Source organism: Lasioglossum baleicum, unplaced genomic scaffold, assembly GCF_051020765.1.
Source record: "Lasioglossum baleicum unplaced genomic scaffold, iyLasBale1 scaffold2774, whole genome shotgun sequence".
In the NCBI taxonomy this organism is placed as follows: Eukaryota; Metazoa; Arthropoda; class Insecta; order Hymenoptera; family Halictidae; genus Lasioglossum; species Lasioglossum baleicum.
Window position 1 is genome coordinate 1 of NW_027471832.1, and position 12776 is coordinate 12776.

At 36.9% G+C, this 12776-nt stretch overlaps 1 protein-coding gene across 1 annotated transcript; it reads right to left on the minus strand.

The window, feature by feature from the left end:
* Positions 1 to 144: 144 nt before the first annotated feature.
* LOC143221588 (diacylglycerol kinase theta-like) lies at positions 145 to 12510 on the minus strand (the record flags this gene model as incomplete). The annotated part of the gene is made up of 5 exons (XM_076446996.1): positions 12375 to 12510; positions 3480 to 3559; positions 2827 to 2929; positions 1245 to 1465; positions 145 to 316 (listed from the first exon to the last, which is right to left on the minus strand). Coding segments are annotated over exons 1-5 (712 nt in total), but the record flags the coding sequence as incomplete, so codon positions are not given.
* Between the last annotated feature and the right edge of the window lie 266 nt (positions 12511 to 12776).

Here is a 12776-nt window from a genome sequence, read left to right on the forward strand (position 1 = left end):
TAAATCAAAATATAAAGGCATATTTACAATATACACGTATACGTGAACATAACTTCATTCCACTACTTCCGTCTATTATCCGGTCACGTGTTACACATTCTCTAATCGATATTTCGAACGTATATTTGTACAATAGACACTTACGGCAGGAATACTCACGCGCCAGGACTTCTTTTCGACGTACTTGTACACCGATGATGGCCTCCATGGGAACTTCCGTACGTGGAATGCTGACTGCATGCGGTGGTAAGTAAATTGGTTCCAAATTCCCAAAGGTGCATTCTTGCGGGATATTTTTATAACAGTAAGAGTGCAACTGCAATCAGATGATTATGAAATAAAACGATAACAACCGTTGTTTCAGAGTGGTTGGCTTCAAAAAAAAAAAAAAAAAAAGTAGAGCAGACCACATTAAGTGCTACGAATTGTCTTCTCAGAAGTCAGCGGTGATAATAACGCGAAGACAAGTTATATTTCTGGTTTACAATTTTTAAATCTACTTTTAAAATTTGGAATTCTCTTTACTTTAATTTTACAATTTTGTTTCTTTTGTTTTACAATTTATTCAGATGTTTCACATTAATTAAACAATAGGAATTGTTTGAGTACAAGAAAAAATGTAAAAATTAATTTGATATTTATAACATAAGTATAATTTTTCACTATTATCTTTAGAAATTCTGAAAAAGATCATGTGTAACGCTTTATGAGGTTTACTCTATAAATTTATTTGCTATTTGTTATAACTATTTTATCCTTTAATACACGCGTACGCACTTATATTCAAATTTTACACGTAACAAAAGCAAACTGCTTTTATATGTTTTCAATACGCAAAAGTACTGTCTCTTTTGGCACAATAATACATAGGAATAACATTTTTGTTATGCAAATACGTGTTTCTATCGATACTCGAGGCTGTAATTATTTTAACAAGAGCACTCGTACGTTTGGCAACTCGTTCGTTTCGGAAACAATCGACGTTATTTTTAATTAAGATTATTAAGCATCGTTCAACGATTTCCAGACAATTTTTATTTTTTTTAGCTTTGCTCCGGAGGGGAGTAACTACGATAATTTTAGACGATACAGAATTAAAGCGCGAGCAGAGAGGAAAAAGATATATTTTGTTTATTTATAAACGTGAAAAACAGGCGACTGTCTGGAAAGTTTTGTACACTATCGCGATAGTGTGATGGCACAGAATGACAAACGGAAGTTTATAAGAGAAGAGGAACATTTACCGTCGTGCCGCACCACTCGCAACGAAACCCGGAAAGGCACTCGGCAGAAAAACAATTTTTCTTGCAGACAGCGCATTTCGAACTGCTGGGAAGATTGCCTTCTCGCCAGTGATGAGTGTGTTTTACCTGTGCCAAGTCCTTGCCAGGTAAATACGTGGCGTTCTCCTTGCAATTTGCCACGGCAAAGTCCTGGCACTCCGTGTGCACGAAGTACTCGCATACTGCAATTACAAATATCATCGATCATTATCTATTTTTTTCAGATGAAACGCAGCAGAAAGTAGAGAAGTTCAGATTTATGACACTAGACGCTATTTAAATTTATAAGCGATCTTATAATTATATATCAGGTATAATAGTTATATTATTATAATAGTTATAATAAATAATTATAATATAGTAGTGTCATAGCACGACATCATTTTATGAGTAATTTTGTATTTCAGTTTGCGTTTGGATTCTTTAAAATAAAATTAAATTTAAACGAGGGTAACGATAGAAAAAATTAATACTTATACATAAGACACGATGATAAAATTGTAATATTAACGTAACAAGAAGTAGCAATGTATTACGCGAAGTAAATAATGATATAATACCATGAAAAGAGAAAAAGTTAAAAAAGATAGTGGAAGAATTATTCATTGCAAAAGTTCAAGGAAGACTGTGAATAATTGGTACTTTTGAGATCGTGAGAATCGGGGTAGAATTTACTTTGCTTCCTGTACTCGTTTAACACGACTCCTCTAAGTTTCTTTTTATTCTATAGTTTAAATAAACTTTTACAAAACGGAAACTTAAACAACTTCAGGCTTCTATATTTTTCCATACTACAACGTTCCATTATCGTGTTAGCACAACGTTCAAAGAAACTTTTTTTTATTTTATTGCGGTATATCGAGCAAAACCTGAAATACGTTTATATTTTCGGTCATTACATACATGTATACGGTAAAAATGAAATTAAACGTATAAGCAGGAATTTTTCGCAAGTAAAAGATTAAATGCCAGAATAATATCAATGGGAGGAAAATATAAAATTTATCACAATACCTTACTCTTACAATTAAATACTAGTATAAAAAAATATTTACTGCATAATTTCCTTTCCTCCTGAGAAATAAAACAGCGTAACAGGTATTAAACTTATTTATCTATATATTTAAAATTCAACGTTTGTACAGATAAATAATTACAAGTGTTGTATAAGCCATAAATCTCGCGCCATTCTATCGAGAAAATTTATGATATTTAAAGAGGAAAGGAGTATAAATTCATAAATCTTAAGAAGATATGGCTTTTACAAATATTTAACGTCGAGTTCTTAAAGAAGAACGAATAAAGATTCATCACAGGTCGATAGACTAAAACATTCCGCGTATAATAAATAAATAAAACATAGCAGAAGCTTACTTTCACGTCGTCTAAGTATATGTAAATTCATAAATCTTAAGATATTTCCTTCGAAATATACAAAATCATATCCTACTTTATTCGTCGCAGATCGATAGGCATACCACACATAACCTCACCAACATCAAAGATATCATCGACAAACAGTGCCAGAAGAATAGAAGCTTACTTTCACAGTGTATGGATAAATTATCATCGAGCCGTTTACGACAGACGTTGCAGAATTTTCTTTTACGATGTACTTGTTCGGACCAACAGTGTGCAACCGGATTCTGCAACAGAAAGACATCTCGTTTCTCATATATTCAGCGAGACAAGGCGCTGTCTCAAACGTTGCTATTCTATTCCACCCTCGAAACTACACGATGAACGCGAACAGCATATCCCCACCCTGTGTCTCTTCCCCTACTCTCTCGGCTGCGACTTTTCTCCACCTTAAAAATAACCTTACATAAAAATAATTGACCATTTAACGCGGGTCCAACGACTTGTCCGCGTTTCTTTACGCGTTCAGCGAACATTTTATGGAAGATGTGGAAGACGAAGGCTGGACGAGCATGTAAGGAACATTAAAATAAGTCTATTTAAAATATCACGTCTGTCGCTGGATACGAGGGTCTCGCGCCTGTTTAACGAAGTCAGAACTTCGTTGCGGACGAAACTTTCGACCAGCAGCCATGACACTATGCAACCGAGTATTCTCAGCGGCGCGTAAATATAGGTCGCGAGTGAAGAGAGAAGAGGAGGAGGAGGAAGAGAGGGAAGAATTCACTCGTCTCCGGTCACAAAAGGGGCAAGAACAGAAACCGAGGGTATTCTTACCTTAATGAGGCTTGCCGCGATGTTGGAGCAGGGAGAGACGACGGCCTTGAGACAGCGGTCGTGCACCACGAAGTTGCAAACTGTAACAAGAAACGGCAGAAATGGAGATTTCGACGTGTAATTTCGTGTAATCGGCAGTAGGTTAAGAACAAGCCACGCCTTTCCCTCTACTGTTCCCTTATCTGTGTAAGAGGGAGCTCAGGGTGAGTGGAGCGGTGGATGATCATGTAAGTGTGTTTTTCTTTTCTATTCTTTTTTCTTTTTAATAACGATTTGTTTAATTTTTAGAAATTTGCCGCAGTCCTTTTATCGGATAACCAAATTTCTGTGAGTTCAATACCGAGGTAATCTCTTCGTTATTTTAATTCATATTATTTATAATTTCCTGGTAAAATTTTGTAATGTTATTTAAGCATACCTCACTTGTAATTACGGATTACTTTGCCTCCTATTTTTTAATTTCAGGTATATTATACTTTTTTCATGAGGCACCTAACATTATTATATCTTAATGTGCAAAGATACAAAGTATTAAATTAATTTACAATTGTTAGTTGTATTCTAAAGTATATTCTGGCGTATACTTTGTAGTATACAATTTAAAGTATACTAAAAGATATTAAATTATAAGTACTGATATACAAAGTCATCTGGATTAATTAAATCATCCCAATATCAAGTACTAACAATTAAATTAGAAAAAATAAACGCTTATTAAAAGTATCTTTTTACCTAATTTATAATAATAAATAATATTTGATAAAATTGCGAAAAGATATTATCATACTGAATTAGGGTAAGTTTCTAAAAGGGAAACTGTGACATTTTGGTGATATTTTGAAAACTGAAAATATGCACGGCGAATAGACAAAATAAACATCATCAGTTTACAATGGCTAATGTAAAACAAATAATTATAGTTTACTAGATTTTAAATCATTGGGCGACTGCCAATGCCTTGATACATTTTGAACAAATACCATTCAATTCCTGTTTCAGTGTAGACCCATTGTTTCAAATATAGTTTTATTACGTACCATTGGAAATAGGATATTTCTATCCGTTATATAAAAGTACAAAGAATCACTTATAATTTCTTCTCGATATAAAAACTAATTATCGAAAACGGATATAGTAAATTCGATACTTTATTACATCATATAAGGAAGTCATGTTCAAATATCAGCTCGTAAGTTTGTTTCCAGCATTACACAACATTACGCGTATAAGAATAATTGCCTGCTGTTTGTAATTGCTTCTATGAAATTATAAAAATTACGTTTCAAATCGTAATCGCCGTTCAAAATTAGGTCAAAATAACAACTGGCAAAATTTTGGGCGAGATGGATTTGACCTATTGGTGAAATCTTAGTCTGGCTTATCGCCCACGCGAATATCCATTACATAATTTCGTAGAGACAAATTTCCGAATATTACAAAAGACAGATCGACAATGATAAATGTTGATTAACCGATTGCGCGAGTAATTTCTTTCATCAACGAATTGCTTCATACACGGTAACAAATACACTTAAATCTCTGTAAAATTATTCACTGTACGATATTTTCGATAAATCGACTATATTTCGTTGTTAATTAATTTATTGCTCGTAGTTTTAGTTAATTATCATTTTATCGTTACATATTTTTACGTATTTATTATATTTATGCAATAGAATACTTATTTTTAATAGAAGAATCGAATTATTAATTACTTTAAATTTAATAGTAAATTTTACCTAAGACATATAGTGAAAATTGTAAAATACGTTGAAAAATTAATATTTGTCGCAGTGTAAAATAATAAACGAAAGATAGTAAAGAGATTGAGCGAAGAAAATCATTAAACGAGATGCACATGGCGTTCATTAATTTAGCTACATCGTGAAAAATCTGTTTTACTCATTTTGAACCCTTGAATCAGAGCGTGAAATTCTGCAACGCTTTTAAACCTGACAGGGACTAAGCGCGTAAATATATTAAGCAGTTAAATGTCGATGGACAAAATTAACAGGGCCTCGTATAAAAGCAATCATTTAAGTCAATTAAAAGTTAATAAATTTTACCTAATTTTTTCTTCTTCGCGATACTTAAACCAATAAAACGTTTAACTCAACTAAATATACTTAACAAAATATTGAAATTAATCTGCGATACATTTTATATAGATCGTAATAACAGAAAAAAGACGAAAGAATTATACGATAAAATCAATAACAATGATAGTGAAAATGGCAAATATCAATTAATAATAATTTTCATTTATAGTAAAATTCGGATCACGGTTAGTTATAATTAATTTTACTATTTCTAATTTTTATCCTTTTTTCCTTTGCTATTTCCAAAGAAGACGATTTTAATGTGAATATTTCAAAATTCAAAATTTCACGAGCAAAAACCGTGACATTATTAAATTTACCGTTGGTTCTACTTTACTGTTATTTCTGACACGAATATCGATTTATTGACTCTTAACATGTTATTTACGAACCCTTTGGTTTCCACTAATATTAATAGCAGATATGAGTTGCAAAACCTTTTAGAACATGTATCGAACCGCATCGATATTCCATTAAACGTACTATTGCATGAAGCTGATCGGGAAATGTAATTTTATAATAAGGACACGTTGCTCCGGTGAAATAGTGTAGTTTCATTATCGTTCAAGTTTGCAAATTGCTGAAGAATCACGTAGGAGAAGGTTTCGCGTAATATGCTAAAGGTACCTAAACTTAGTATGCAAAGATACGTTGTTAATTAAAAAAAAGATTAACATAAAAGTCGTTTCTTACATAGATAAGAAAATTCAATGCAGTTATATTCGTTAATTCTAATTTGTTTAATTAGAAGTTGCTCCTCTTGGTATTTTATTAAATTAATAAATTCAAATAATTAACTTTAATATCGTATAGTGATTTAATTATTATTCAAATTAACAGAACGGAATAAATAAACAAATATTTAAGTCGATTATAAGTTTATAAAAATTATTAATTTTTGAAAAAATAACGTTTAAAACGAAATATTAATTTTACCGATTTTGTTGTAAATTACATAAAAATCCTTAATTTAATTTTTTAAGTTTATTACGGTCTCTTAAAATACATTTTTCACGATGAAACAATAATTAACTAGCGTAAATTTCATCAAGAACGCCAATTAAAAATTGTCGCAAGAACATTTTCAATTACGTCTTCCATTAAATTTCTGTTTACCAATAAAATCGTAATTGGTCAGCGGGAAAATTTATTTTAAGGACGCTTATTCTTAGATTATATTCCGCTCTTTTTTTTTCTATTCTAACTGCACGTAAATAATTAGGAAGCCATCGATTAGACTAGAAAAATTCGCTCTAAAAATTCCTCAATGTCGTCTAGCTGCATAGTCGGCTTTTGAGCTTCAGCTCAAATACACATAAGCTTGGTTTATGTCTTAAAACCTGATGCATCGCCCATTTTCTGAGCTCTTAATGGCCCAATCCATTATCTATCATATTTCGACAATCAAACAGCTTTCAACTACAGCGTGTCTAGTATCAATTCCTATTGCAATCCTCTGCATCGTGGCTCGTAATGTTTCCACTCAATTGTGAAGTTTACGATCTGTTTGTTGCCTTCTCTCGACAATAACGAGCCCTCGAATGCATTCAGAAAGTGTGCCGAAACGCATGCACTTTTCATAACGCAACACTTGGTCAAAACACAGATAACGAAAATACGAAATGACGACTCGTTCCTTTTCCCTTCTTTCTCGCACTGAAAAGTAATAATTATGTACTAATATAGCTAAAAATATTTCGTACATCATAGAATAATAATCATCTATTTCTCTATATTTTATTTTCCTATATAGAAAATAATAATTATCGAAAACCAAACGTTTATATAGCACCTATACCATTACACGTTATGATGCAATACAATCTATAGTGATCAATTCTTATATAAATAAATTCTGCAACCTCTTCGGGGAGAAATCTATCAAGTCCAGGAAAAGACAACTATTTTATAACATTTTTAAAAATAATACTCACGTAGATTCTCGTTATTAACTATTTTCGAAAAGTATTTCATGTACTCAAGGATATTTATTATTTATACCAACATTCCTCGAGATATCGAATATTAATTCGATATTAATTCGTGGAATAATAAATTAAGATTATAATACAGACTATGCAACTACAGCTAACCCAATTTGTCGTACGAATCTCATCTTTTGCGAGCACAAAGTTATCTTTAACAACCCAAGATACCATGTAGCTGCCCCATATACCAACTTCATGTACCGTTCATTAATTTTTCACGTAATCACTAAACCCCTACGCGTTATCCCATCGACACACGCGTTTTATGAAAAAAGCTCCTTTTCCTGGAAAATTGCGAGGCTTAACTCTGACGTGAATTCGAGTTATTTTTAAGTGACCATCTTAATGCAAAGAACATTATCGTATCGGTGTTACCACGATGATCCAACGTTAATTCGAACGATCGTGGAATATTAATTTCATGGTCTGCCGCGTTAAATATTCGTGAAACTTCGAGGATTGATCCGATTTATCAGCGATTCGAACAGGTAAAGCGACACAACGAGGTGTAACGTGCACAGGTCCCGTGGCGTACGCTATATTTCCGGTTTGCTAAAAATAAAGCCAGCCTCGAAGACACGTTCTGTTATTCCACGGTTTTCTTCATAAGTTTTCTTCATAAATTTCTTTTCACCGCCGCGAGGTGAACGACTATTAATAAGTTGAACGACATTGCTCGAAATCCTCGAAACCTCCACTCTATCCGCCTAACAAACACATCTTCGTGATCTCGATGAGACGAAAAATAAATTTTTCCAAAGTCCATATCTAAAATTGACGATGGAATTCGGTGTCTGTCGAAATTATCCATATTATATGAATGATCAACAGTTAATCAAGAATTCTTCTATCTCTAATTAGCTCGTTATTTGAAGAATTAATTTTTCGAAAGTCTACGTTCGAAATCACCGAAGAAGTTTGGAATTTATTCATTTATCCATTCGTAGTTTTATCTTGGAAAAAATTCTGTCATTCGCAACTAATTCTCACATTTCTTCGCTTACGTCCCATCGCTGTTAAGACGAGATTTTTCGAAAGTTTAAAATTAACGATGCGATTTACATGCACTAACTCACCCACGTGGAAAAGTTACCGGCAGCTTAGAAGAAATTCTTCTATACCTAATAGAATCATTTGAACCGGAGAACCGTCGAAGTTATCACCAAGTTAACACCAAATCTCACGGAACTAACGGTTAAATTCAACGCGAACGATTAATCTTCGACGTTTGCCGACTGAAGAAACCCAGATCACAGCGCGCGTCTAACAACGACCTCGAGATCTATCTCGAGGAATCGGCGATCGATCGCGGCTGAAAATCCCGCGAAAGCTAAAATTAAGATATCGGGTCCAAAGTATTCCGAATATCCGTGCAACCTCTGATCATCGCGTGTGAACCGGCCATTTCTCTGCGATCGAGCTTGCTCTTAAATATATACGCGTTCTGTTCGAGCCACGAAGAAACGTGGGAAAGAAAGCGGGCCGGGTTGCAGAAAATAACGAAAAACGCGATCAACAAGAGGAACTGGCCGGGTTTTCCGTGGAACAGCTTTCCGTTTGATGTCCATGTGTATTCTAGGAACCGGAAAGCTCGATGGCGTTGGCGTGCACGTATCGAACAGAAACGCGTCGATACGCCAGGCCTTCTTCGTCTATTCCGGATCGACGATTGCCCAAACGCGCAAGCTGTGCTTTAAAAGCGACATTCCTGATTGATCTCGATTCCATCGCGGATTCCGTTTCTCTCAGACTCTAATTGCCGCGTTGGTGCTCTTGTTGGAGCTTCGGTTCTTGTTGTTCCATGCTTTGTTGACATGGTAAAACGCGAGCTCAGCGTTCCTCCGCAAGAACCACTGTGTTGTTGCGAGGATGCTCGTGTTTAACACGTTCGAGTTTCTATCACTCAGAACTATCTATGTTCTCCAGGACAATCCGTCGTTTCGTATTTATATCGTAGGATTTACGATACGTGGCTTTTTCAAATCGTTCGAGATACTTATAAGTGCTATATACTAGGTGGTACATAAGTTCTATACTTACGTGTACCTGATTGTTAATCGATGGTCATATGAGACGTTCATAGGTCACAGTGATTGAAGTCACGAGTCTTTTTTCAAATTTGGAGTCAAATTTGGTTTGTGCTTAAGTTCATATATTAAGTTTATATATAATTCCAAGTATAAAACTTGGAATTAATTCACGGTGTTTTGATCTGACAAATGAACGACTCATATATGTGCCACGAAACTGAATGCTGGCTAGAGTTTGAGTTAAAGTACGAAATTTGATAAATTTAAAGTTACTTTTGTTTGAATCGATTGGTATAGTTTAAAGTAATCTTCGTTGTTCGTGCTTTCAGAAGATAAAATCGAGTAAATTTGAAGAAATTAATCTAGATAGTCTGTAAAGTGATATTTCAATTCGTTTTTAATGCTAAAGATAAAATAAGTTTAAAAACATTTGAAATTCCTATTTCTCGAAATTGCACTTTCGAAAAACGTCCTGTCCCATCGCAGAAGTATATTAAAGTGGTTAATGGAGTAAAAAAATTTTCTGGATACAAAGAGTTAATGTGACCTAGCTCTAAATAGGTTCTAATTCCTCTCGGTGTCCTCCATTCCAACAAATTTTTATTCGCGAAAAATTTTAACCGAATACCGTATAATAATTGTACAAATTCTGAAAATTATAGAAATTTAGTAACAATTCCTATAATCTCAATCTCAAAAGAAAGGAAAAGAAAAGAAGACCCAGAAGAACCTACGCGAACCATTTAAATATGATAATATCTAAGATAAATTGAAACACCTTTTAACCTTTTGCACTGGCTTTGTCCTATTTTTCGGCTACAGAAGAGTAGAAATTCACAGATTTCCTTCTATAAAATTCACGTTATTTTTCTGAATGGTAAATAAAGAATTAAAGAATTATTTGATACATTAATTAACCCTTTAGGGACGAAAGAATTTTTCAGAATGAAAGCTGCATGGAATAAAAATAATTTTATCATTATAATTGATATCGTGTATATTTTTTAATTCGTATAATTTCCCTCGATATCTTATTTTTAATCGTTTAGCATACACCGAATGTATCGTTAGCTTGGTTTCTCGTCCGCAAAGGGTTAATATGAATCTTCAAAATTTTATATTAACCGACAATCGCTTTTCGATTGCAAAGGTTTGAAAAGAAAAAAAAGAATTCCTAGCATCGTAAAATTCGGTTAAATTACACATTTTTATGAAAAGAGTACAACTGTCATTCGTGTGGTAAACCACAGCGAAAACCGTGGACATTGCAGACGAGTAAAGTCTGCGGGACCGATGAATCGAGCCGATCGTTCGATTAAACGATACAAAGTTGCAAAGTGTCCGTGGATGCTCCTCAACGAGCCCTTTCTCTCGTGCACGCCCCCACACCCCTCTGCCGAAGCTAACCCTCTCGTCTACTCCTTCCTCCTGCTCTCTCCAGAGTCTATCAGCTATCCCACACCACCCCCCACGATCAATGCTTGTGAAAAGGCTCGATGCGCGCGCCCTCGCCATCGTTCCAGCTCGATTTCCCTCGACCGAGTCGAGTCCGCTGGAATTTCCACGGGTCATCGGGAACCGGGCCCACCTCGATGGTCCCTGTGACCGATCGAGCCGAGGGGAGAGCAAAGGGTCCGACCCCACTGGGACCTGCTATCCTCCGCTTCTTCCCAGATCGCCTCGCACCGTGCTGCAAGGGGTAAACACTCGAGCGGGAGTATGCGCAAATCAGGGTGGGAAATGTGGCGCCCCGTTATCGGGCTCCAAAGATGGTGGGTTGCGCCAGCGACGATCCCAGTTGCACGAGGAAGCAATTATGGATCCTTATGGAGGATTCTCGAGTGGTTCCTCGGCTGGGTTAGCGCTTGGAGGTCGTCGAAGAATTTGGAACGGCCGCTCCGGGCGGCAGGGTGATCACCCGTTGCGTGATTCCTCGGGATCTAGATGTCCGATGGTATCGAGCAGCGGGGCTGAATGCCACGCTGAAAACTAGGGCAAGGGGTTGAACATTTTCTCAAAGTATTCCCAAGTTCGCCGATACTTTTTCGATACCTCGGCTGACCTGATTCTCTCAGCCTGAAACGACGCGAGAAGGACACGCGCGACAAACGATCTCGCACGGATTGAAAGCTGAAAGACGAGCCGAGCTGACACAAAGTCAGTCAGGCTAGTCTTTCACGTTCGTTTCGAGGATATCGGAGTAATTGGAAGTTGCGGCTGGTATCCTAGATCCGACGAAAATGTTCAGCGGAGAGTGGAAAGGAATTAGGAAGGTGTTCCTCGCATGAACATGCCACCCTCTGTACACACGGTGAATGGGCACTTGCCATTCATCATTCTTGGAGGTCAGCCAGCTTCAACTTCGCACGCCGACCAAGGTTTCGGAGCCCGTGAAAAGGCGGGACGAGCGTACTCCGGCGGCAACGCGCCGCGTATTCGATTTCGTTACCGAACGCGCTCATATCGATCGGCCCACTGCCTTGCGGTTTCTCCGTGAAAACTGGCCCCGCGTTCTGACACTGGCCAGGAACTCCTTTGTACACCCGACTCTGAAAATCTCTGCGAAACCTTCTAGTAACTTCCTAAATCGCTCGTTCTAACCGGACCTTTTCGAAGAAGCTCGATCGTCTTTTAAACTTCGAAGATCGTCGCGCGATCGTTTAGAATCGTATTACTCAGTCGAATTAATTAACTCCAGGGTACTCTGTGAATCTATGATCTGACAATCGTGCAATAGCGATAAACAAGAACGGACTTAGACTGGGTGGCACCCCTTACCTTCGCAGATGTACCCCTGCTGTATGAGGCCCCACAGCATGTCGGTGCAGCTATGGCAGAACGTCGGCTTGTGAAACATCTTCTTGCTGAAGCTGTGCCCATGGCTGGCTGGAGTCTCAGCCGAGACCGACGCCATGTTCCCCGTTCCACCGCGGCACCGCTCACGCCAGATTTTCACCGTGAAGCTACACAGGGCGCGCCGCGCGTCGATGACAACATAATTACACGGCAGCCACTACGTGATCTCGAAACCGTACGCGTACATAATTGCGTTGCTGCAGCTGCACTCGCGGCTGGCTGCTCGGGTCCCTCGCGTCGTACCGTCGTCCTCGTCGTCGTCGCGTAACGTGCCTAACGCGCATTATTCTCGAAGCTGCGCCCCCAAGACCGACCGACCGACCG